This window comes from Melanostigma gelatinosum (genome assembly GCF_949748355.1).
Source record: "Melanostigma gelatinosum genome assembly, chromosome: 7".
NCBI classification, from domain to species: domain Eukaryota; kingdom Metazoa; phylum Chordata; class Actinopteri; order Perciformes; family Zoarcidae; genus Melanostigma; species Melanostigma gelatinosum.
This window is the reverse complement of record NC_136640.1, coordinates 4,166,666-4,192,708: the sequence shown is the minus strand read 5'-3', so window position 1 is coordinate 4,192,708 and position 26,043 is coordinate 4,166,666. Positions and strand designations below refer to the sequence as shown.

Here is a 26,043-nt window from a genome sequence, read left to right as displayed (position 1 = left end):
AAATAGTAAAGTAAAGTACAGATACCCAAAAAAACTACTTAAGTACAGTAACGAAGTATTTCTACTTCGTTACTATACACCACTGGTTGCCACACCCCAGGTGCACCCGACCCCTTCGAACTCGGCCGCTCGTGAACTCAAACATTTGCAAGGTATCACTTCCGGATTGTCACCTCTCTGGAGACGTAGCCCCGCCCCCTCCTGCGACTGCAGACACACCTGCAGCTTCTTCTTCTCTGCTGCAGCTACAGATTCATCTCCTTCCTTCTGTTCCATTCTCTCAGTTCATCGGACCTTTTCATGTGACTTTTGTTTTGACTTTGAAACGGATGCGACTTGAAAAATAGTATTCAGGTAAAAGTATTAAAAAAATTAATTAAAAAAATACAAGAATAAATGTAATTCGCCACTTTCATCCCTGCCAGATATTGACTTGATTGAATACAAAAATGAACACGATTGTTTCTGGTATATCTGATGAAGAAAAGTAGCTTATGACAGAGTGATAAACTACTTGGTGTTATTTCTGTGTATCAATAAATCTGTTTCGTTTATCGTTGATAATTATGTAATAAACTAAATGAATGTGTGCATTGTGATCTAGTGGTTCAAAATGCCAGTGGTTTGACAGCTGGTGTTCAAAGTCACCTATCAAATAAAGGCAACGTGGCCAAAGTATTGTTTTTTTAAATAACACAACTATACAAAAAACTACAAAAATAAGACATACGTACTTTTTAATTCAGTATTTAACAATGAATAAAAGTATATGGTATAAAAGAAAATAGTCTAAATTTCACTTGCTTCATCAAATCTGTATGTGTGTGTGCGTATGTCTGCGTGTGTGTAAGTGTGTGTGAGTGTGTGTGTAGGTGTGTGAATGTGTGCCGAGGTCTTTTCTGGGAGGCATGGAATCAGTGAATATAAACAGATGGATGGGGGCCAGTGAAGGTCATAAGGTGCAGGTGAACCACGCTGCCATCAGCGTTCATACCTTCTGCATTCCCTGACTTTGAAACCTCCTCACAGCCCCCCTCTGACACACACACACACACACACACACACACAGCCATCTCTCTCTGGCTTCTCTCATTCTTTTAGTCAAACGCTCATACTCCATCATCAAATCTTTTTTTAAAACAAGAGAAACATTGGTCAGAATGATCCCACGTGTCCTACTGGCAGAGTGGTTACAGTCAGACACAGACCACATCACCACAACGTCCCAGCACCGGACCTTTACTGCTTGTTTCTCTTCCCTTACTTCCTGTCTGTGTCTCTACTGTCGCATTTAGATACATGGGGCGAAAGCTATGAAAAATAAAGTTCCATTTTTACTTATTAATGTAACTCACTAGTATTTACTTCATTTCAGAAAATGTTTTTTTTTTTTACATCTTGTTGAAAGACGTTCAGGAGTAAAACATATTTGGTCATTGGCAGACTTTTGTCTTTTCTTTATGTAAACTTTGAAAGCTGAATAATCCACGATGATGAGATTCTTTAGTCCTGAAACGACAGAATATAAGAGTCCAATGGAGTGTGTGTCACTTAGGGTGACATGTTTTTTAACTTGCTTTACAAGAAAAGCGGTTGATTTCGTTAATAAATGTATAAATACGTTAATAATGTCCTCCCTCTTTCAGACACACCACACACACTTTCTCCTTTCATTATTAAATTATGAAAGGAAGGTCGTGGAGGCTGTTGGTAATGTCACTGCGCCCTCTGCCCCTTTCTCCCCTCCCCTCCTCTCCTCCCCCCTTTCTCCCCCTCGCTTCTCCTATCACTGCGTCTCCTCTGGCCTTCTATGTGCCCTCTCTCCCATCCTCCCTCCTCTTCAAAGATCAGGAGGAGGAGGAGGAGGAGGAGAGTAAGACTGGCCTTGAGTGCCCACTCCCAAGCCACAACATGTCACGCACGCACACACACACACACACACACACACACACACACACACACACACACACACACACACACACACACACAGTTCAACAATCTTCAAATTCTTCGACGAGCTGCATCAGACACCATTGTAGTCAATTGTCAGTATTTTCTAGTCTACGGAGTCAGTTTATGAGACAAAAATAATTTGATGTAAATTGTATTTGTCCCATTGAGATACAATATCTCTTTTACAAGACATACCTGGCAGAAAACAGTAGCAATCATTTTCAAAGACTAAAGATAAAACATAAGCCAGGGATTGAAACCATAACTTTGTCAAAAAATAAAATAATAATGAATAATGCAATTACCTCTGACGTTGTGTTTGGGGTCCTGGAGATTCAGGACTCTCTCTAACAGCTCAAAAACATACATAACATCATTTCATTAGTTTGACTTCAATTCTTATTCATTTCTCATTGATATCATTTTTAACTGATCACATGACACATTATTGTTTTGGTTTCTCAGAGACTCCAGCTGTTTTTACAAGATGAACAAACTTGTTCACGGTCTATTTGATTTGTTTTATTGGAGTTTTATAACAGTTTGCTCAGAAGTTGTTTGTCCTCTCTGAGGCCGACTTCACCCCAAACATGAATAATGTCACCATGTAGGATCACGTGGATTTCTGTGTCTGTGAATGACTTTTGGGTATACCAAATAGATATATATGATCATACAAAGCCCATTTATACATAAGACATGATATATGAGCCATACAATATTTCCTTATTGGCTGTAATAACAAAGCTTCATGGTCATTTCTGTATTTCTTCATCAAATATGAAAACCAAATTTGTGGCAAAAGAATAGTTTCTACTTTTCTACATTTCTGATTGTAACTATTTTAAACACAGCAGTGAGTGTGGGACTCCAGGGTATAGAAACCAGGAATAATAACAAAATACAGCAAGAATATGATAATTATCAGCTTTGAAATGAACCCTATTCGTAAACCCCTAAAACAAAGATGCACATATTTTCCCATCACTTCATAAATATATGAGAAATGGAAACAATGACTCAGTTTAAAATGTTTAAGAGTTATTCGTTCCATCATGTCTGTCGGAGTCCTACATGTTTGACGCTCCAGTTGTTTGAGGATAGACATCCTCTTCACATTTGCTCTCTCGCTCTCTCTCCACACGCACACACACACACACACACACACACACACACACACACACACACACACACACACACACACACACACACCTTTCCGTTTCACCCTGCTCTGAACCCGTTCTCCGTCCACCGTGCAGAAAGCTTAATAAACATGTGCCCCACTACCACCACCAGCACCACTGGAGCTCACCCGCCCGCCTCCCTTTACATCCCGTGCATCCCCTTTCCATGATCCCCCCCCCCCCCCCCCAGTCCCTCTTCTACACTCAGGTTTCACCTCTCAGCTTCCTGCTGCTCCCAGTCACGCTGACACACACTCTTACACTCAACTGTCGTATGGAGCAGTGGTGGAAGAACTCTAGTCTTATTCTGTAAAAGTAGCAATACTTTTAAAACACCCAATTACAAGTAAAAATCCCTGTTATTTACATTTATTTTATTTTATTAAAAATATTAAAAATACATAATGGAGATGTACGGCAGTATTGGCTGCAAAATAATAATCTTTTTCAAAGGTTTATATATTTAAAAATGACCATATTTCCTTCTGAAACATGGTAGCAGCATAAAGCATGCAGACAGTTAAAGTTAAGCAAAGTATATGTATAAGTAAGTATCTTTATTCTTACTTTATTGGTAGCTGATTAAGTGCACTTATACTTTCCCGTTGATATTGAGTCCCAAATATTCTTTAGACTTATGTTTATTTTTAATAATGCAAATGTTCCAATGCAAAGGAGTTAAATCATGAAAGTTTTTATTCAAACTGTATTTGTCTTACTTACCCAGACGTGTTGAAAACACATGAAACTGTATGGGAACTGGCATTGTTTTTTTGGCAATTTCCATTGCAGAATCTAGAAAAAAATCGAATTTTCCTGTCTGAATATGACATTAAATAAATAGAAGTGTAAGTAACTTTTTTTCTTCTTTTTTTATGCAGTGTGTGTGTGTGTGTGTGTGTGTGTGTGTGTGTGTGTGTGTGTGTGTGTGTGTGTGTGTGTGTGGATCCACTGCACGCCTTCTGTCTCAGGGTCAACTCAATCTCAGTTCAGGAGGTGAACGGAAATTCCAATTCAACAGCGAGCATTTCACATTTCATAAAAGTAGCACTTTAAGATCACTTAGAGCTCCCGAAGGCTCAAGCTCCCCCTGCTGCAAGAAAATGTATAGATAGACGGATAGACGGATAGACAGACAGACAGATGGATAAATAGACAGACAGACAGATGGATGAGAAACAAAACAACTCGTGGTCATTTAAACCTCCACTGGAGAGATTCTTCTTCTCTCTCTATTTCTGGCGGGGGTCTCTGGATTACTTTCTGTCAGCAGTGTGACAGCTGTGTACATCTGGTTGTGTCGGGGCCTCTTACAGCTCAATCCACACGTCGTTTCGCCGGTGTCTGGGCCTCCGGACTCGCTGCCACTGCTCACCTCATTACCGAGCGAGCCACACCTCCATCTGTCCGCCTAATATTTAAATCCTACTGCAGATTAGTGGGGGAGTCGGGGCCCGGAGGAGGGAGGGAGAAGCGAGGAAGAGGCTGGGGGGAGAGGGGAAACAAGATCCTAGAGGAAGGGTTTGTGTGGCACATGAGGTTTTATTAATGATCTCTAGGGTGGTGTGGTGGCGGCTGCTTTTTGGGGTTAGTGGGTAGTGGTGGCGTGTTGGGGGCCCTGTGACTACTACTGTGCTTTGTGCATATGTGCTGGTGGGGGGGGGGGGGGGGGGGGGGAGCCAGACAGAACCACAGAGCGATGGCATCATGTGATCATTCCTCCATGATGATCTGAGATGTGGAAAAGACGAGTGAACTGCTTGGGAATCTTCCTTCACGTGCTTGTCTTGGTGTCTAAAAGAACAAGTGAATATACATGGATTGTCTGTATTGTCTATGTATCCAAAAACCTGATATAATGTTATTCCTCTGTAACAGCGATATATTATATATTAATTCAATTGAATAAAATTAAATCCTTTTTTTTATTAGTTATGTAGAACACACATATAATTTTGATACAGTTTGCTATTCTACCAAAATAATGAAAATCCTGACAGGGATGAGTTTGCCTTTTTGGACGGGTTCCGTAGCAAATGGCACCAAATTATATTTAGAGCGTTTTCTTTGAACACAGCCGTAGTTCTGAGCTGCAGCTCCGTCTGTGGGCCCCCTCACCCCACGGCCCCTCACGCAACCGCACTGTCTATAGGTGTGCAGCGCATTGTTGTGCAGGAACTATTAAAAAGACATCAGTGATCCACACTGTTGCATCATTGTGAACACACACACACACACACACACACACACACACACTGTATTCCTTCTCACACACACCGTCCTGCTACCACAAGCAGACCACATACACGACTGAAAATTGTACCAAACAAATGCTCTGTTCTTGTTTGGGTGATGTTTGCTATAAAAACTACATTGTCCAGCTGTTTCAGGAAATGATCAAGTACATATTTTAAACCCACTTTATTTACTTTCCCTCAAAGGGGAAAAAGTGTGTTTAGAGCACAGAGCTACAGACAGTGTATGAAGACAGACTGTTGGTTTTAGTCTTTTCATAGAACTTATGTATTGCATATTATATTGTTAATAATTGATAATATTCTGTAATAAAATATAAAATATTGCCAGGATTATCCTCTAACTGCTAATTACATACCAGAACATGCAAGGCCACACTAAAATCACTTTTACCTCCACTCAAGGTTTTTGGTTGCTCGGGTCGTTTCAGTGCCTTCCACTATGATCTGTTGATCATAATCATACTAACAAATATGGAACTCCACCAGAAGAGGGTGTTTTAGTCCTATTTTATACTCATGTGAGTGTTTTCATAAGAGGGCAATAATAGTAGTTCACAAAACAATTTCCCCATAAGTTCCTCTCATAGTAACAGGAGCAGTGGTTTGATTCCAGCACAGTTTATGTTTTTGTGTTTGGTAAATCTAAACAAGAATTATTAGTTCAATTCCACCAATTCTGATCATTAAATTAAGGGGATAAGATATTTTTGAATGCTTAAGCCAGAAAAATGAATAAATTGACCACAGTTTGAATGTACAGTCCTTAGTTCAGAGGGAGACGTGAACCCGGCTGGCTTGTTGTAATAACAGCAACACAATCTGAGCCAATCACTTCCTGTGAGGGGCACTCGTCCTCAGCTTCTCCTCATATCTCGACAGCAGCTTTTGCTGATGGGCATCACTTGTTTTTTAGTCACTGATTGACTCGTTACTCACTGAAGCTTTGAGAGCACAAATGACCCCAAAGCTGCTCAACGTCTGCAATAGCTCTGCTGTTCAGGGACTTTTTGGATGGTGACATTTTTTATTTAAGTTGTCAAAATGTGTGTCTGTTTTTAAGCTGAACCTGCACAAACAAACACCTCAGAGATGCACAAATGTATCTTTTGTGCAGATATAAAACTGTGTGTTTGTATCATTACTCCCGTATTATTATGTCTTCAATATTCGAAACAACCTTTTTTTTAATTGAATAATCGATAAAAAAAGAAATGAATGCATATTATCCGAATACAATATGCATTTATTGACTCTCCTGTTAAATTGCAGAGGTCGTCTGCATTTGACATATATTATAAGTTGAAAGGATACAAAACAAACGATAACATTTAGAATGAATTTGATTGTAGCAGTGCAATTACAACACACCGTAAATCATATAGACACACTAATAAATCAGATTTATTTTAGATAAATGAGTGGGCGAATGGAACGTTTCCAACAGAGCGTGCACATTTCTGTGAGTGTTTCTCTTTACCAGTGGAGTGTTTACCTTCTGAGCATGGCTCTTTATCGTCCAGACGGATTTTCGACCCTATCAGCCAACTCAAGAACACAATGACAAGTTAGGAATGCGTGTGGGCTGCACAGAGTCGAGTCATGAAGGAGGTAGACAAAAGAAAACCGTGAGACTCTAACATAAACATACAATATGTAGAAATGAGAATGATCTCTAACTGAGAGCAAGATTAAAAACGCTTTACTGGGGATCTTCTTGTGGAGGCGTTGCAGGTTTTCAGGATATTTGGTAACATAGCGCCATCCAGTGATCAAAATAGAAGTCCAAAAGATTTTTGTGTTACTGTTATTTAATTGTAAGTGAGTTACAAATACCAAGGAACTACAGGAAAATCACCGAAAACAGACGCATATTTAAACAAATTAATTCATCAGTGCTTTTTAAAAGTATTAATATCAAAATGGCCTTTTACTGTAATATATTTCCATTGTTGATTTACAGTTACTGTCTATTTCTTCTTGGTGTTTTGCATCCTTGTCTTACCTCTTTTCACAATCTCCTACATAAAAAACATTTGCTTTTCTTATGTTTTTAAAGGTTCTTTCTTTATAAAAAGAGACGAAGATTAAAAAAAATGCTCTTCAGCACTAAAAACCGGAAGTCTTCTGCTTCTTGAGCTGCTTGTTTAGTCTGTTACTGTTGATGAAATGGCCCAAAACGTCTACGTAGGAAAACAGACTACATGTCCCAGCAGCGCTCGGCGGTTGAACTGTGAGGTCATGTCGCGTGGATGAAGTCACAACAAACATGGCGGCGCTCGGTACGGCACGGTGCTTATTACGGACCTACTCTCGGGTGAAAAATGTGCAAAAGAGCAGGCAAATGTTGGCGCGATGCGGCGTCAGGACGCTTTGTAGCGCGACACAAGATAAAGGTATGTTTTAACGCGATGAATATTATTGTAGTTGCGTTATTTTCTTCACTACAACACTGACCTTGTAGCGTGTTTCGTTAGCCTCGGTGCTGTCAGTGCGGGTGTCAAACTCGCTTAAGAAATCTGCCAATTTTACCTTACCGTACCTATTTGACAAGATATAGACCGTGTAGAACAATGTTTAATGTGTTGAACAAATGGTTAGTCTGTCCGTAAATTATTCGGCATTACGTTCGTAAATGAAATGCTAGCAGCTTTGTAATAAAATACAATATTTGTGGATCAAGTGCTAGCTTCCTACAGGGCTAGCATGTTAATTTCAACTGAGGAAGAAATGATCAAAATGATGATGAAAGTTGAGTTTTAATCACAAGAGACGTTGCTTAGTGTACACATCGCATCTCGTACTGCAGAGGGGAGCTGTATTAGTTTTCAAAGGTCTTAATAATGAGTTGTAACTAGATATAGTTTGTCGATATGTAGACCCCTCACTTTTCAGTCAAAAATGGCAATATTTGTTAAGAGTCTGGTCTGTCTTCTTTTAATACAAGCTACAATGAACATTTGTTAGATCTCTTGTAAAGCTAACTCCTCGTCGATGCATTCCACTTGTGTGTTGTGGCTTTAACAGCCAGCAATGTAAACCGATATGAAATTGTCTAGAAATGTTTGACATGCATCGTGCTGTAGTTTGTGCACGCGATTGACGTGTGCATCTTTTTCCTCCAGCCCTCTCAGACAATGCAAAACCCCAGTTCACAGATCTAGCTGTGCAGGACGTCCTCACCAGGATCACCGGCCTGGACCTGCAGAAAGTGTTCCGACCCATTAAAGAGGAGCTGAAACCGCCCACATATAAACTCATGACTGACGAGCAACTGGAGGAGGTGCTCCTTTTTTAAATAAACCATGAAAGCCCATCTCAATCAGGCACTCGCAAGTCACGGCAACACGTTTCATCTAACCCCTTCTGTGTGTGTTTGCAGGCGGTCGAGTTAGCCACAGAGCAGGCAAAGAAGTTGCTGCAGATGCCCCCCGTCCTGCCGGAGAGGAAGCCCATCAACGATGTGCTGTCGGAGGACAAGATCCTGGATGACATGGACACGGCCAAATACGTCTTCACAGACATCACCTACGACATCCCACACAGGGTATTCACACTGTGTTGAAATACGTACTCCGTTAAGGGACTCTGGACCAGAACATTTCTCAAATGTATACTTACAGACTTTATCCCCCCCCCCCCCCCCCCACAGGAGAGGTTCATTGTCGTACGGGAACCCAACGGGACCCTTAGGAAGGCGATATGGGAGGAGAGAGACCGGCTCGTTCAGGTCTACTTCCCCAAGGACGGACGCAAACTCTCAGCGCCGCTCATCTTCAAGGAGGAGAACATCAAGGTGGGAAGTGTCATGACACTTAGGCTATTTATTTCTATCCAGTTAAACTTAGCAGATCTGAGATGAGTCTTTCTTTTGGTGACATAAAGACGAAGATTAAACTAACAAGAAATTACTAACTTTTTAGTTTCCCCCTCTCTCCTGCTGTTGCAGCCCATATGTCCCGCACAGTTGATTTGAGTTCCGTGAACACCGATATGGTCCTGAGAAGAGCAGCTAATCAGGCACAATGAGTGGGAACACCTGTGTGGGTGTCCAGTGAGTGTCTGGAGGCTTTAATCCTCACATTCTCCCTCTCTGTTAAGATGGTGTTTTCCCAGGACCGCCACGAGGACGTGTTGGACCTGTGTCTGGTCCAATTTGAACCAGACTCCTCAGACTACATCAGGGTAAGATGACATTGATTTTTCCCACTGTTATTTTGACCTGCGCTGGAATCTGTAGACTGCATGTAGCTCGTTACACCGTGAAATCTCCCCAGTCTGTCCTGTATTTTCTTTGGGTCACTTCATACGGAGTGTAAAACGGGAGTTCATGAATTTGATGTAAGGAGCATTGTGCTGAGTATCTACAACGTCCAGTGGATTTAGGATCACGGCCCATTCGATGTGTCTAGGTACATGCGGCCACCTATGAGGACCTGGACAAGCACGGCAAATATGAGCTGCTGCGCTCCACCAGGCACTTTGGAGGCCTGGCCTGGTACCTGCTCAGCGCTCGCAGGGCGGACGGGCTCATAGTGGACATGCTGAAGAGAGAGCTGTGAGTTTGTGTGTGTAAGGGATGAATGCGTGCATGCTTAATAAGGCATGATAAGCCGTTTTTGCAACCAATGTTGAGGCTTGAATATCTTCCTTTTTATTGGTCAACCCAGCCAGTGTAAAGCTGATACCTAAGCCCTTAATGTGTGTGTGTGTGTGTGTCTAGCCTCCAGGATGCGGTGAGCCTTGTGTCTCTGTTCCACGCGGTCCACCCCCACAGCGAGTCGGCCCAGGAAGCCGCCAGCCAGCAGGCCGCCGGCGCCGACCTGCTGAAGGTGAGAACAACTCGACTTTAGCTGGAAATATCTGCTGACGTAGCGCTGTTTTTACACTTCTATTCACTTTGCTGTGTGTATATTATCTATAGAAATTGTCCGGGTCGTATAAATCGTGTCCCCCGGGCGTTGGGAGTCAGGGTAGCTCTTTTGAGAGGTCAAGTGAGGGCCTCTTCTAAAGTTTCCTGCGTGAGAGGGTTTTGGGTTTGTCTCCAGCGTGGGAACTGCGGGGCCAAGCCCAGGACACATCAGGTCTTATTAGTGCTCACAGCCCCTGGGCCTAGAAGCAGCGAGGAGGGGAGGCATTAAGAATGACAGCCATTTAACAACTGTTAGCGGCAGGAGACACGCTTGTGTCTTTCTGTTAACACGCAAGGCCTCTCAGTTAGTCGTGCATGATCGTGGAGCACATAGCTGTGTTTTTATTAGTCTGCCACTAAAATAATTCATTTTTGCAAAGCCTAACCTCCAAAGTTTCTGTGGTGACCTGTCTCCCCGTGTCCTCTGCAGATCTATGCCCAGAAGGAGTCCCAGCGGTCGGGCTACATCGAGCTGGCCCTGCAGGCGTACGAGCAGCTGGCTGCTAAGAGCTCTGCTGAATGACCGACCCTCTGCTAAATAGGAATATCCACAATGAGGAATGGACTGGATATTATATTGCCACTAATACATGTGCTCCTTGACTGAAAGCAAAGCTATTCACTTCCAAAACGTTAGTCATTTATCCGAAGAGGGAAAACAAACCTCGTATCGTCTCTACGTGTGTTTCATTTGGAGCTCCGAGTCAAACCTGTGAAGTCAAATGATGTAAATACCAAAATAAAGATCTTTGTACTTGTAACGTGTTGGAGTAAAATAACTTCCTGGATAACACAGAAGACTTGATTGAAGCGTTTAATTTTTTTCCACCCATCCGTTAAGACACACACACACATGTAAGGCACTTATAACAGAAACACTGTTTTCACTGAAGTTCATCCGACAAACAAAGCAGCGGTCTGTGCTCATACGAGCTTTGAGAAGTTAACGTACCAAAATATTACAACAAAGAGGTATTTAAGACATTACGTGTAACCGAATAGGGGGAATTTGTCCAAATCACAGGCTTGTGCAACATTTGTTTTTTTTGATTGCATACTATTTATAAAAAGGCAGCCTCGTATCAGCAGGAATGTCAAAATAAATGTATTCAAACTCCTCAAAGGCTTCAATAACACCCTGATCAACAGCGGTGTCCCGGTATGAGGTACTGAGAGTTAATTACTGGTGAACATTAACAGTCTGGTGAAGCATATATCTGTGGTGTAAAAAATAAAAGGTCCCCAACAACCGGCTGAGCTGGATATGTTGACTGGCTGCAATGTATCCCATATTTCCCAACACACACCTTGTTTTGTCTTATTCCCATTTAAGTGTAAACAGCCTGGACACTTCCCAATGGTTAATTAAGGCTGTGGCTTCATTTCTGCATTCATAAAAGTGTAATTTTGGAACAATTTATTCCTACAAAAAAACAAATGCTTGTCAATTAAACCGAAAGGCATTTTCGTCTGACCGCTTACCGTCTTAGGAAACCCTTTGAGTTCTTTGGTCACTGAACAGAAACAGAACTGTGTGGCTTGTGAAAAAAGGTTCTTCTTCCTATTCACTCAAGTAATCATCATCCAGGTTAACATCTGAGGTGTCGATGTCTTCCAGGTCAAAATTGTCCAGATCCAGATCATCCAGGATCTACAGGGAACAAAATGCGTTGCGTTGAGGGAAACAAGAAGTTCATGGCTCCATACAATTATATAATTTATTCCATAGTCGTGCCAATATTTTTGCCATATGATTAAAAACCGACATTCACCTGATCCACCTCTGCGTCCAGGTCCTCTGCAGGTTCCTTAGGACCCGCCTCCTCTTCAGGGGATAAAACCTCTGGCTTTAGAACCACTGCAGGTTCCAGGTTCTCCTCCGGCTCTACTGGGAGTGCTGTGGTTTGCGCCGCTTGTTTCGGTTCCTGCGCCGGGACCGGCTTCAGCGCTGGCATCGTGTCTCGGGGTGGGTCCAGATCTGGAAGCGTTTGGCTTTGAACAGGCTCGTCCAGCGGCGGACTGTCCGTGCTTTCGAAGGAGATGAGCTCCTCCACTGCTACAGGTAGCGCCGCTGTGTCAGTGACACCAGTCTCCTCCGCTGGTGCTTCTGAGGAGATGGCACCTGTTTCCTGTTCTTCATAAACAGGCATTCCTTCAGGTGCTATAGATTCTGTTACATCCGTATGAACTATCAGACCAGCGCTGACTGGGACACTCTCAGTTGCTATGGTTGCACCTGGTGTTTCCCCCGTTGCCGTGATGGTTTCTGACGTCTCGATTAGATGTGTTACGGACTCACAGGCAGCAGGATCAGTCGCTGGAGAAATCTCCTGAACATCTGTCTCAACTGACGATCGGACATCTTCCACGGGACTGGATCGTACCATCTCGGGCTCTGCGGGGGGAATCGCCGTGGTGGACTCCAAAGCGTCGTCTTCTACAGAGATTAAAGCCTCCTCTGACTTAGCGACGGCGTCGTCCTCTGAAGACGCTTGCTCTGGTTCAACATGCTCTTCCGCTACTGTGACAGGCAGAGGGGCGGCTGCTGCTGCCGGGATGGCTTCTTCTTCTGCTGTTGCTGGAACGGGATGAACGATCTCCTGTTTTAGAAGGATGGGTTTCTCCACCACTGCCGTTTCTGCAGGTGCAGCCTCCGTCACCGCTGCCGCCATGACGGTTTGAGTCATGCTCTCCACCTCTCCCTGTAGAACAAGCAGACATAGAAACTCTCTTTTAAAAGGATCGCTTCACCTTTAAAAAAGTACAAATACCAATACATGCTTTTCAGAGACCACTATCCGTATTGGGTTCAGATATTATACATTTAGATATTTTGGTCACGGGTTCAGCTAAAGGAGCGCCATCTTGGTGTGACAGGTACAGGTCCTCACCTCTGGCTCTCCTTTGGACTCAAAACCTGCAGATTCCTCCAGAACATTACGGTCCTCGTTCGGCTGAAGAACAGAGAGAGACGTGCGAAAAGTCATCTCAAACACCATGCTCAAAGTATGAAGAGGAAAATCAGATGATGGAATAACAAGAGAACAAAAAAACTGGAACATTTTACAGCTTGTGCAGCAATGAACCAAGTGGCTGGTCTAGAATAGAGCCACTAAAGCATAGCTCCTCTGGCTCCCACTGACCATGACGAGTGGGTATTCTGCAGCAGGCCTGACCCCGACATGAGTCTCCTTCAGGTACCCCTCGGCCAGCAGGGCTTGCTGGAGGCCCGGGAACAGGTTGCTGTACTGGGAGGGGTCAGCCAGAGCGTCTGCCGCCTTCTGGTTGACCCTGGACAGACTCTCCTTCCACAGCTTCACCACCCTGGAAGAAGGGAGGCGTATACAGCTCACCAACGACGCAATGCGTAAATATACACGCAGATATAGAGATTACCATGATCAACAACTTTGAGTATTTGCATCTACAGATTTAGATTTTCTGGGAAGCAAGAAATTGTATTTATTTCAAATTACAGGCAGAATGGTCGAGTGTATGCAAAGTTTCTGCAGGTCACATGTGAATATAAGATTGATGCCCACAGACACAGCCAGGACACTGGAGTACAACACTCAATGGAAACAGCTGTACCTCGACACATGGCTGGGCAGATATGTCCTCGCCAGAAATGCAGCCTCTGGCAACCGACCTGTTTCGATGAGGAGGTCCAAACATTTGTCCAACCTGGGCAAATGCAGAAATTAATAATAAAATAAACTAACTTGAGTCAGTTGATTGAAGCTCCCCTCCCTCCTCTCCCTCCACTCACCTTCCCTGCAGGAAGTAGGTGAGAAAGGCCACGTTGGTCTTCCCGTCCCTCTCCGCCCCCTCGGCCAATTTGCCCACCATGCTGGCGTTGCCCGAGGCGGTGGCCAACAGCAGTAATCCCCCATAATCCTGAGCCTGGTGCAGGCACTCCTGAGCCAAGCTGAACTGGCACTTTGTGGTCGCGAGCTCTGCCAGCTGCTTCCACTTGTGCTCTGACTGGATCCCCCAGCATGCCACGGTGCCAAAGAGACAGGAGGGAGAGAGGATTATCACAGGAGAAGCATGAACCCCGACAACAGCACACTGTGAAGCAGTCACTATGTCTGGGTGGCCACTCACCCTGTAAGACTGCTTGAGCAGAAATGATTCTTCATACATTAACCTGCATATTACACAGCTACTACTCAAAGAAAATCATTTTAAACAACAAATCTGATTGTGTTCAGTATTCAGGTAAACGCCTTTCAACGCGTTCATTACTTTGGTTTCTGAGTTAACTATTTAAATTCAAGCTCGAGTACGTCCACGTAATAAAAACAACTAAATAAAGCCGACAATATGCATACTACATACTGCTAGACCTGCTGATGCACTCTATTCTCCCACAATGCAATGCAAAAATGAAATGGAAGAGCTGCTCTCGGCTGAAAACAAATTGTGGACTGTGGTAAAACCACCAACAAATCAAAAAAAAAAGTGTATTAAACGATTAAAATGTTTTTTATCTTCCTGAAATGAAATGACAACAGGTTTCCAAAGTCGCAGTCCGATTGACGACGTCACACATCGTTTCTTGTTAGTATGAAAATGGTGATGGATATTTTTGTACACCATCACGATTGGTGTGCATGGAGCTAGTGTGTGTTACAGATGTGCGACAGGCTGTTGTTTTGGCGTGTGCTCTGACCTCTGCCTCCAGGGCCAGTTGGTGCGCCATCTTGAGCTCCCCCAGATGCAGGGCCAGCTCGAACTTGTGCTCCGGGTCGGTGGACACGGCCAGCGCCTGCTGTCTGAAGCCCTACACGGCACACAAAAAAAACCACAATAGACGGTTATGAATGTTCTGTTCCATGCATTCTGCTCTGTCAGAACAGCTGCCAACAGTGGAAGATTAGGAATGTGAATGTGAAAAAGTAGCACACAAGAATTCTGCCCGGAAGGTTTTACTCCATCTGGCTGCCTGATGTTCTGAAAATGATGCATTCCATGTCCAAATCACCGAGCTGCACGAACGCTGGTGGACGAACGTACCTGCTTCTCCAAAAAGTTGGCCACCCTGGTCCTCTGCTCCTTGGGGATCGTGGGTAGGACCTTGTCGGCCGTGCCGAAGTCCCTCCTCATGACAGCCGTCTGGTACTCGAGCACCGACAGCAGCAGCGCGTAGCTGATGACGTTCAGCTCCTTGTCTCCGAGGTAGAGGCGGTCGTCCTTGGGGATGTAGCCCAGCAGATACATGGTCCTGCACAGGAGGAAGACCCCATTCAAGGCACTCCTTCAAGAATTCATTCATGGTATTCCTAATTTACTGGATAGAAATGGATGGCAGCACGGCACAGCAGATTTTCCCAGCATGCCGTGGGTCAATGGCTGCGACGCCGATGATGGGGTACACATCTGTGTAATTGTATATGTGCATGCATTGTACCTGTCCAGGTGAGCGATGGTGATAAGCTCTCCTCCCACATAGTAGTTCAGTCTGTTCAGAGAGCTGGTGTAGATGAAGCAGTCGCCCACCCAAAGCCCCGTCTTCACCACCCCGGGGACCTCCCCCAGCACCTGGTGGGCAGGAATAAAACAAGAGAGAATCAAATAATCATTGGAAATAATTGCTAGAACTTTATTAATCAAAACATGCATTCCTCAGCAGATTATCTGCGTCTTCCGGACGACATTTCAAACGTTTTTCTTGTGTTAGTGTAACTTCCATGATGTGTTTCTGGAGATTACGCTTTAGGAAACTACGCTTTTCTCTGACCTCGAAGGCGCCCTCTATCCCATCCTCCGTTATCTCCTCCTTGGACTCCCGGGCCGCTGCCACTCTCTCCGGTAGGTAGCGCAGCACGAAGAAGGACTCGTCTGTGCCGATACACACCAGCTCCCCAGAGTCGGACCAGAAGATCTAAAGACAAGGAGGACCACGTGTTGTTATAATAAGGGCAACGGACGGACGGACCGCTGGAGATGCACAGCGAGAGCCAGAGCGGCGTGACGCACGTGTTTAGGCTGGATCTCGATACGGCGGATCAGTTCAGAACTCTCCCAGTCGTAGAAGGCCAGGCTGCTGTTTGACCTCACGCCCAGTAAGAAGCCACCAAAGATACCTGTGGGACAGCAGGACACCAGGTATTAGACATAGCCACACACACACACACACACACACATTGTATCCACACAAAATGAATGAATAGGAAATAAAGCTCACCTTCAGCCCCGAAGTCAGGTTTAAAAGCATTCTTCTCTTTGAAGTTCTTGAATATTTTGATCCTACTGCTGCCCTCCCTGATGGCATACCTATGAAAACAATGTACACGTATATATAAATATACACCTATATATATATATATACACTTTATATAATGAGCCTCACCACATCAGGGGGTGGAGTTAATTACTCTTATTACACATCATTTACAGCTCGTACTAGCTGAAGGAATAGTTTTGACATCTCTGGAAATGTACGTTCATAAATATACTAAATAGATGCTGAACTCATGTCCGTTCACGAAATATGAAGCTGAAGCAAAGAGACGGTTAGCCTAGCTTAGCATACTGTAAAGACTTGAAGCAAGGGGAAACGGCTGACGCGAACTCTGTCCAAAACTGAAAAGAAAATCTTCACGCTGAGCTAATAATGTCAATCTCGTCATCTGACTCCGACGTGTATTTCCCTCAACGTGGAGCTGTTCCTGTCGGGACTTACTGAGAGGAGTCGTGGGCCCAGACGAACTCTTGAGCCGAGCCGAAGCTCTTGTTCCTCAGCGCCATGGCGGTGTAGATGATGTACTCTCCGTCTCCACACACCACGACGAATCTACAGAAAAACACAAACACACATTCACATCCAGAAATAACTTTACATTTTGAAACCTCAACTTCTTCTCTCCCCAAAAGAATCAGGTAGGCAGGTAAACAAAAGTCCATAATCTGCTCTGATCTGATCTGTCAAATAAAAGCCTTCACACTTGATGAATAAAGTCCCACGTGAAGAGGATGCTCTATCGGGGGACACGCGTTCAAACTTAATTTCAAAAGACGAGATGTGATGGAGCACATTTCGGTGAGGGGAACGGGAAAGGATCCCCCGCGGCCCGGCGTCTCACCTCCCGTTGGGGCTGTGTTGGATGGTCTGGGGGAAGATCTCACAGCTGCCCATGTCTTTGACGCCCAGCTGCAGCCTCTCTCCGTCCCTGATCTCGGCGTCTCCCATGGCCTTCAGGTTGGCCTGCTGCACCTCGGAGTGGCGAGCCCACATGACCTTCCCGCTGGCGTCCATGGACATGGCCGGCTCCTCCCGACCCATCTGAGACGGAGAGGCGGCGACATTTCAATATTACAGGTCAAGAAATATTCCTTCCGCTCACGCAATGCAATCTGCTGAATAATCTACTCCCACTGAAGGTGTATGATATGAGCGCCCTGAGGGTGGAGAGGTTGTGTCTCTGGGGGTGTTAATAACCAGAGGTGTTGTTTGTGGTTTCAAAGTGAACGTCAGCGTTCCATTCTTTTGTTTTCGAAGAGATTATTGACATTATTTCTTAAGTTGTGCTTTCTCGATGCCGTCCTCAAGGCCCCATTGACGGAAGAGAGGCTTCCACGAGCAGTGATTGGACCTCGTTCAGAGGCTGAAAGGAGGACATTAGGAAACACTGTGCAAACTAAATGATGACTGCTCTGGTAACCAAGACCATGACACTTGACCTACATATCCGTTAGAATTCATCATTTGTCATTTCAGACATGTAGGAGAGCAATTAGGGAAAACAGTTTGTGATTTTAGGCTAATTTGCTTTAATTTCATGTCTTTTTTCCGACTCATGGAAAGAAAATATCCAAAATACACATTTATGTGTTTTGTCTATTTGCGTCAGTAATTTCTCCTAAATGTTACATTATATAATGCCTCATTTGCATATTTAAACAGAAAAAAACAATGAATGTGATAGTAACAGGACCAGTAACCAACTGGGGAGGTTTCATTTGTACCCCTTTTACCTGCGGCGTCTCCCCTTAAGATGAAAATGTGAGACTTTGAAACATCCACAGCCTTCTGGGAGAGAATACCTTGATGATGATGCTGCCTTCGTCGTAGCCCAGAGCCACACTGTTGGAGCCAGGCTGGCTGCTTATACACCACACCCTCTCCATGCCGTAGTTGAGCGTGTTCTCCAGCCGGTAGGTGTTGGAGTGCCACACTCGAACGGTGCCTAAGGAAAACAACAAAGAGGTCAAAGTTGAACGGAGATGCTGCGGTGATTTCGGGGGTGTGTGTTGTAGATCAGCTGCGTTCGTGGCGCTTTAGAGGAAGAACGTTGTCTACCGTCCTCGGAGCCCGTGAGGATGATCGGCAGCTCCGGGTGGAAACAGACGCAGGTCACATTCTGAGCGTGACCCTCCAGGGTCTGAACACAGGTTTTGTTCTGGGAGATAAAAACACACAAAGGTCACTGACATGTTCTGTTTTTATATATATATATGTGCACATGCTATCTGCTACACTGGAGTTTGCATATCGCTTCCTCTACAGATGTAATTACAGCTACTTGTCCTGCTGCACTTATGTATGTGTGGGATGAGATCATCATGTGAGATCATCATGTGACCATCATGTTGGCTGGAGGATAATTACAGCTCAGTTGTTGAATAATTAATATGGAAGAGAGCTGGCCGACGGTTTGTATATCTGAAAAATAAAATATGCTGGCAGAATGAAAAATGAGTTTTGTAATTTTGTTTTCCGCCGTCCGACTACAAACTGTGCAATACTTTTTATTCAGTGAGATAAATTGGGCGATGCACAGAGACGGAGTTGGTTATTTCGCATACGAAACGTTTAAATGAGACGGCTACTGGGAGAAGAGAAGAAAAGCCATTCGTCAGAATAAAAGCTTTTTAGTGAGCGGTTCATTTGGAAGTTTCAAACTTAAATATGTTAATTTAAAAGCATATAGAAGGAATCTAATAACTGATGTTTATATGTATTACAGGAAGACGAATGTTTTGTAAAGCAGCAGTGGACGGCAGGACAGAAATAAAAACTCACTAAACAGGAATAATGAAATAACTTGTCGCTACCTAATGATACACAGTAAACTGCCGCAGAACACAGAGCAATAAGAAAGTGCACTCGGTACCTGATAATCCCAGATCTTGACCAGGTGGTCGTCGGCCCCTGATATGAGGTAGGGCTTGTCCCCTCCGCTGTAGTAATCAATGCAGTTCACCCCCTTTTCATGGCCCTCCAGAGTGAAGTTGGGAGTCCTGGAGCCCAGCTGCCACACCTGCAGAGGAGACACACGCAGTGAGCAACACACGGCACCTAAGGATACTTTGTGGAGCATTGCGAGCCTCGGTGTGTACTGTATTCTCATTTTGTACACAGTGTAACCGAACGAGGCCTCGGTCGACATGATTTAAAAGCCTCTACCTCCCAGAAGGGGTGTTAGCGTTTCCCATGAGCCCCGTCACCTGAAGCAAACGTCCCCGCCTCTCCCTCCTTTTCTGTCACTTTTACCTTCATTTAAACTGAAACAACAGCAGCCACCTTCTTCTGTTTGTGCCCTAAAGACATCTGCTTCTGTGTGCTATTACAAGCATTTACATGTGTGTGTGTGTGTGTGTGTGTGTGTACCTTAATGGTTCTGTCCAGAGAGGCACTGGCAAACTGGTTGTTGTCTTTGGGGTTGATGACAATCTGCATGACGTAGTGAGTGTGTCCCTCAAACACTTGACTGCACGTCCACTTTTTGTCCCAGTTCCACAGCTTGATCAACATGTCGTCTGAAATCACACACACACGTAGAAATGAAGACACTAGAAAATGCTACACTCTCCTAGTTAGTTTTAGAGTGTACAACGCTAGGCAGACATCTTCTGTGTGTGTGTGTGTGCGCGTGTGTGTGTAGTTCTTTCGTACCGCTGCTGGTGAGGATGTAGGGCTGTGTTGGGTGGACGACGATGCAGCGGATGTAGTCGGCGTGAGCCTCGAACATGTGAACTCGCTCCAGGGTGTTGTAGTTGAATACACGGATCTGCATGTCATCCTGGGGACCGAGAGAGAGAGAGAGAGAGAGAGAGAGAGAGAGAGAGCGAGAGAGAGAGAGAGATATTGGCGAGTGCATTTGGTCCAAAACAAAACACAGAAACACTGACCGATCTGGCCACACTGTCACAAATGCATTGCATGAAATTCAAAACAAGGACACACACAGAGTGCATACAGAGAATATATGCTCATGACCAGTTCACCGCCAACAGTAACTGGCATGAATTACTTACCGCTCCAGCGACGACCCAGTGTTTCCTGGCTACAAACTTGGCCACTCGGACAGGCAGGTCACACAGCTCAAAGGTTTTCACCATCATCTACACACACACACACACACACGCACACACACACACACACACAGGAGTCAGACCAGATTAACGTTATAATACGGACTAAATATGAAGTGATTGTGTGTGTGTGAAAAGGAAGTGATTGAGTGATCAGAGGAGCGTGTAGATGGCCGGTAGTGACCTGCGTCTCGTGGTTCCAGACCACCACGGTGCCGCTGTAGAGGCTCGCCACCATCCAGGGCTCAGTGGGGTGCAGGTCGGCACTCTTCACCCGGTCTGACCGGGCGGTCAGCTTCCGCTTGATGTCCAGCCGCAGAGGCTGTAATATAAAATGAGGGGATGAATAGAAAGGATGTGGATTAAACTAAAGAAAAGCATTATCTGCATCAGTTTAAACAGGAAATGTATCAGCTCATCTCAACGATGGTGGATGCTATTTGATAGAAGATGGTAATTTTAGACACTTTGAATTCAGTGACGTTCATCTTGTAAGGTGGACACATTGTAAATAAACTGTTGCATTGTGTTTTATCTCAGGGCTTGGAGACAGTGAAGGAATGGGGGGGGGGGGGGGTGTGCCTGTTGACACTTCCCATTCCACATTTCATAAGCATGGCTGCTTCACAATGAGTCCGTTCAAGTCTCATCACGTCAAAGACAAAAACGCAACCTTTTCATTTGTTTACTGTTAATCTGATGAGGCATGTTTAAAAAAAAAAACTCACAGGAACAAAAACAAAAACATTGTCATGCAACGTATGAATAAAGTTTTTGTCATTTTTTTTTTTTTTTACTTATATTATCTTAAAATATGAGCAGTGTTTGGAGTTCTGTTGTTGTCGCACGGAAGCTATTACTCATACTGTGTGTTTTGAATGGAGTTTCCAATGCTCTCACACTGAGCTTTATGGGTAGTTAATGAACGCAACACGGTTCCGCGTCCAGCTGACCAAAGAGCTCCCAAACAGCAGCCAACACATGGACAAAGTTCTGCTGAAGTAGTTCGTGTGTTATTCTGCTCCTACCATGATTCCACGTCAGTGAGTCTCTGCGCTGATGTCCAGAAAAATGACCGGCGTCCCTGTAGCCCTCGTCGGGCTTCCTCTATGGGAACTCTGCGGAGAAAGCTTTGTGACCAAGTGAATAAGAGTAAACACGACGACTTCCGGTAGTTAGTTTCACAATAAATCTTAAAGCTACACGGAAAACTATACCGAAGGCAAACTAAATATTAAAATGTATTATAACAAAATCTATTATGTAGTAGTTTACACCATTATTATTATTATAAATTAATTTAAAAAATTGATAATAATATTATTTTGCACTATTACCACCATTCTGCACTAATATCCCAAATACATTGTCCATTGTCCATTGTCATTGTTCTTTATGTTCATATTTATATTTATATTGTACGTTGTAGTTAAATGTTAAATGTTTATGCTTAGTTTCCCTCTTCTACTTTGTTGTCTTTAATGTCCTTGTTTTTATATTTTTCTTGTTTATTTGTATATTCTATGTATGTACGTTGAGAGCAACGTGAAAATGCGTACGCATACATACGCATACATGGCCAATAAAACTGACTCTGATAATTTGCTGGGAATTAATTGTAGTAATCAGACTCCTCTTTTGCCAAGTATGCAAACAAGAAAGGTGACTCCAGCCTCCACAAGCTCTTGATGTACACAGTTCAAAGAAGAGCAACATTTTATCTCGTTATGTTTTTTTGTCTACATGTACTTTTTTGAGTATTTTCTTTTTTTTCAGAGTTAAAAACAAAAGTCACATGAAAAAGTCCTGATAAACTGTGAGAAGGGAACAGAATAAAGGAGATGAATCTGCAGCTGCAGCAGAGAAGAAGCTGCAGGTGTGTCTTTGTATGTGTAAGTAGTGGTGTACCAAAGCTCTAATTTTGTGGTGACCACCAACTAACAAGTGTTGGACCCAACAATATAATGTAATATATAAAAACTTAAAAAACATCCCTTACTTTTATGATTTTACTGTCGTAAGTATTTTATTTTGAAGAGAATACGCCCCGTTTCCGGTTGAAATCTCTCTGTCGCTGCGTGACTTGTGCGCAGCTCTTTTTGGCGACGTGGATCCTCCAGCGCTTCCTGTGAGAGAAGCTCAAGATCCGGCAGAGAGGCGGAACATGTTGTACCTGTTAGCGCGTGCTGCACCTCAAAAACTAAAAAGAAGGCTGCAACCCAGCAAGTCTACTTCTGACTCTAAATCTCTACAATTTATGAACGAATTAAGATGGCCTCTTGGTGTATGAAAATCTCTCAGAGAATTTTTGGTCGGAATGAAACAAGTTCCTATTTGACTTTTTATTGCATTGCATCATCAGAGACTGCATTTTCAATTAAAGAGACTATTTTCAGTATAAAGGTCTGTTACAAAGTGTAAAATAATATAAGTGTCTAGTCTTAAAAAAATAACAGTAGTTATTTATGATTATTTGTATGTCTATATATATATATATATATATATATATATATATATATATATATATATATATATGTAAAAAAAAATAATATATGTTTGTTTTTACATTTTTATACAGCAAGAGGGACCGGGGCTTGATCCCGGGCTGCACGGCCCTTCTGTGTACACATTTTAATGTTATTTAAAAAATTAAAAAACAACAATGGTATTAAGGAAATTTATTACAGGTATTCAGAATTACACAAACAGGCAGAAACGTGCAACACTCGACAGGCAGTTTTCACAGATTCTCCTTCGTCTCATCAGGCCCTCTTGAATACTTGGTAGCAGACTTTGTCGAGCACAGTGATTTCCTGCGAGAGAAAACACAAACCTTTAGACTGCGAGTCCAACCTGATGCAACAAATGTCTTTCTTAGTTACACAACCAGGCAGAGTTCACATCTATGCGTGTTATAGCGATTCATTATCTGGTTTATTGTTCTTGCGATTGTTCTTGTCTGATTTCATTGATGTTTGGGAAATATTAAAGCAAGTGAAGGTAGAACGAGTTTTCATATTCCTTTTAATTTTCTTGCTTTGTGTTTAAGTTCTGGAGCCAATTTAAAGGGACTGAATTTGGACCGCACAGGGACATCTAATATTCCTGGCAAACATTTGACATCTTTCTCACGATTCAGCCAACGTGTCACGCGTTTCTCTCACCAGGTGGAGCATGTCTCCATCGATCCATTGCTTCCAGCCACGGTTTTCTTTCTCCCCCTTCTGAACACACACCAGCTTGTCCCCGTCCCAGATGACCAGCGTCTGATAAGTGGAGAAATGGTTATTACTCAAAAACAGTGTTTTACAACTACAACTGTATCTGTCATCGTTCAGAGCACCTCCCTGGTGTAGTTCGGTGTAAAATACAAGAAGACTGTCCCACCTTGACCATCCGGTTGTCCAGGCCCTTTGTCTGCTCCTCGAACTCCTCTCCCACAGTGAAGTTGACCTCGTAGTTCCTGAAGGTGCTCATGGTCTTTGTTTCGAACTTGTCTCCGTTCTGGACCATCACTTTGGTCTGGTGCAGGTGGGAGGCGATCTTTCTGGTGGCAAAGTCGATGTCTGCGGGCGTGAAAGAACAGGGAATCGGATCGGATGGCAGCAGGATGAATCATGTTCTTTGGTGTGTAGCTGGCTTACGTGCAAACAAGACACGCCAAAGCACACATCCACAGACACACACCCGGCGCCCCGGGCCTCTTAATATGATTCCTCTCCGACTGGTCCTTCTTGACAGTCTCATCTACCCTTTAAAAAATGACCTCGCTCCGAGTCAAATGAGTTCCTCCGCCCCTGTTCGGCACGGGGCCCGCGAGAGCCGCCCTCCCCGACCGTTTAGATATTCACATCCCATTTGCCTAAACGTGAAAATTCAATTTCTTCCCATCGTCTCTTACAGACGAGGCCCCCCTATATTTACTCATCTAAATAATATTTTTGACCCATTTCCAGAAGGATGTCATTTTCCCATCCGCTCGATGGAAATGAGGGGGGAGGCTTTCAGGATTTCCCGGATTTATGTGTGAGCCGAGTGTACCGCCGGGGTTGTTTTATGAATTGCAGATAGAGTCGTGAATAATGAAAGTGTTTCTGGGCCTGATCAATGACGCGTCAAAAGGGAGGAGAGCGGGCGATGGTCTCTCTCTCCCTCTCTCTCCCTCTTCTCTCCATCTTTTTTCAATTTTATTTTAAATGACGAGCTGCTCCGCTGCCTGATCCAGGGTCGGAATCCGTCTTCCTTTTCTGCAGATCAGGAAGATGAAAATGCAGAAAGCAGTGAATCAATATTTATTTGGCTCATTTATCAGGTCATTTAACTTGACCTGACAGCAGCTCAATGAGGAAATGAAGCAGTGCCACAGCATTCTTCTTCTTCTTCTTCTTCTTCTTCTTCTTCTTCTTCTTCTTCTTCTTCTTCTTCTTCTTCTTCTTCTTCTTCTTCTTCTTCTTCTTCTTCTTCTTCTTCTTCTCTCCTCCCTCACATTGCTGCTCTCTCTCTCTCTCTCTTTCTGTCACGCTCCCTCCAAATGTTCTGCTCTGGCCTCTGTCCCTACTTGGCTGCATCTTTAAACGCAACCTTTTAATTGCCTCTTGATTTAAATGAGGGGCAACAAAGCCACCGCCCCCCCCCCCCCCCCCCCCTTCTATGCCATGCTGTAAGAGGGGCAACTTACCGAGGCCCTTCATGAGCTCCTCGAAGTTGTCGTTGCTCACCATCTCCCAGCGTCCATTATAGTCGGCGGGCATTTTTGTTGACTGGTTGGTGAGCGGAGGTAGCAGTTTTCCTTTAGGTCTGCCAGTCACACTAAGAGAGGCAGTTCATGCTCAACCCTTTATATACACTGCCCTCTGTGTGTGTGTGTGGGTGTGTGTGTGTGTGTGTGTACCAGAGGACAGAGTCCGCCTGATAATTCTTCTCAGAACAGTGTGTGTGTGTGTGTGTTTATGATAACAAGTCCAGGCTCACACCGTGCATTGCCAACATGCTATACATGTACGTACGTCGTGATATTACCGGCAGGAGAGTTCGTGCACACGTTCTTGGATGCACTTAAAGAGTCTCATTTCCTCCCAACAAAGATGGAGGACGGAGACGAGCGCACCTCAGTTCATTCCTTGAATTGTTTTTCCCGGGGGCCGGCGGTGGAGAGATTCCTCTCTGGTTTCATATCAAGAGACAAAGTTCAAGGGAGAAAATTCTGTTGATTCAAAGGCAACTCCGCAGCAGAATTTATGGTTAAAGCCCTTTTTTCTTTTCTTTTTTTTGCAGAAAAATCATTCAAGATTAGGGAACTGAAGATAAAACACTTTCCGCTTGAAGCAGCCGGAAAAACTTCCATCACGTTAACACGTTATCAGCGTTGCGTGTGAAGAACATGTGAGCTTCTTACTGTTGCTTCATGCAAAGCTGCAGG

The 26,043-nt window shown here is 44.0% G+C and overlaps 3 protein-coding genes across 4 annotated transcripts; 1 reads left to right on the top strand and 2 right to left on the bottom strand.

The window, feature by feature from the left end:
- Positions 1 to 7,661: 7,661 nt before the first annotated feature.
- mrps22 (mitochondrial ribosomal protein S22) lies at positions 7,662 to 11,065 on the top strand (the record flags this gene model as incomplete). The annotated part of the gene is made up of 8 exons (XM_079272426.1): positions 7,662 to 7,788; positions 8,518 to 8,675; positions 8,775 to 8,939; positions 9,045 to 9,188; positions 9,494 to 9,577; positions 9,805 to 9,950; positions 10,116 to 10,224; positions 10,735 to 11,065. 8 exons carry the CDS (start codon positions 7,662 to 7,664, stop codon positions 10,825 to 10,827), a joined length of 1,026 nt encoding a protein of 341 aa, XP_079128552.1. The 3' UTR covers positions 10,828 to 11,065.
- A 40-nt stretch (positions 11,066 to 11,105) lies between these two features.
- On the bottom strand, positions 11,106 to 21,758 carry LOC306780153 (coatomer subunit beta'-like). Of its 2 annotated transcripts, none has more exons than XM_079272402.1 (22): positions 21,653 to 21,758; positions 20,809 to 20,946; positions 20,568 to 20,654; positions 20,206 to 20,332; positions 19,921 to 20,069; positions 19,424 to 19,570; positions 18,610 to 18,709; positions 18,354 to 18,496; positions 17,393 to 17,592; positions 16,993 to 17,103; positions 16,495 to 16,583; positions 16,287 to 16,393; positions 16,048 to 16,191; positions 15,718 to 15,848; positions 15,324 to 15,531; positions 14,980 to 15,090; positions 14,074 to 14,288; positions 13,896 to 13,988; positions 13,448 to 13,628; positions 13,196 to 13,258; positions 12,071 to 13,006; positions 11,106 to 11,955 (listed from the first exon to the last, which is right to left on the bottom strand). In XM_079272402.1, the coding sequence occupies exons 1-22, from the start codon at positions 21,653 to 21,655 to the stop codon at positions 11,866 to 11,868; spliced, it is 3,573 nt and encodes a 1,190-aa protein (XP_079128528.1). In that variant the 5' UTR covers positions 21,656 to 21,758; the 3' UTR covers positions 11,106 to 11,865. The 2 variants fall into 2 exon arrangements, with proteins under 2 accessions (XP_079128528.1, XP_079128529.1); XM_079272403.1 differs by having other exon boundaries at positions 12,077 to 13,006.
- Positions 21,759 to 23,356: 1,598 nt separating this feature from the next.
- LOC306779437 (retinol-binding protein 2-like) lies at positions 23,357 to 25,408 on the bottom strand. Its single transcript, XM_079271357.1, has 4 exons — positions 25,303 to 25,408; positions 24,012 to 24,190; positions 23,789 to 23,890; positions 23,357 to 23,437 (listed from the first exon to the last, which is right to left on the bottom strand). Exons 1-4 carry the CDS (start codon positions 25,373 to 25,375, stop codon positions 23,387 to 23,389), a joined length of 405 nt encoding a protein of 134 aa, XP_079127483.1. The 5' UTR covers positions 25,376 to 25,408; the 3' UTR covers positions 23,357 to 23,386.
- Positions 25,409 to 26,043: the final 635 nt, after the last annotated feature.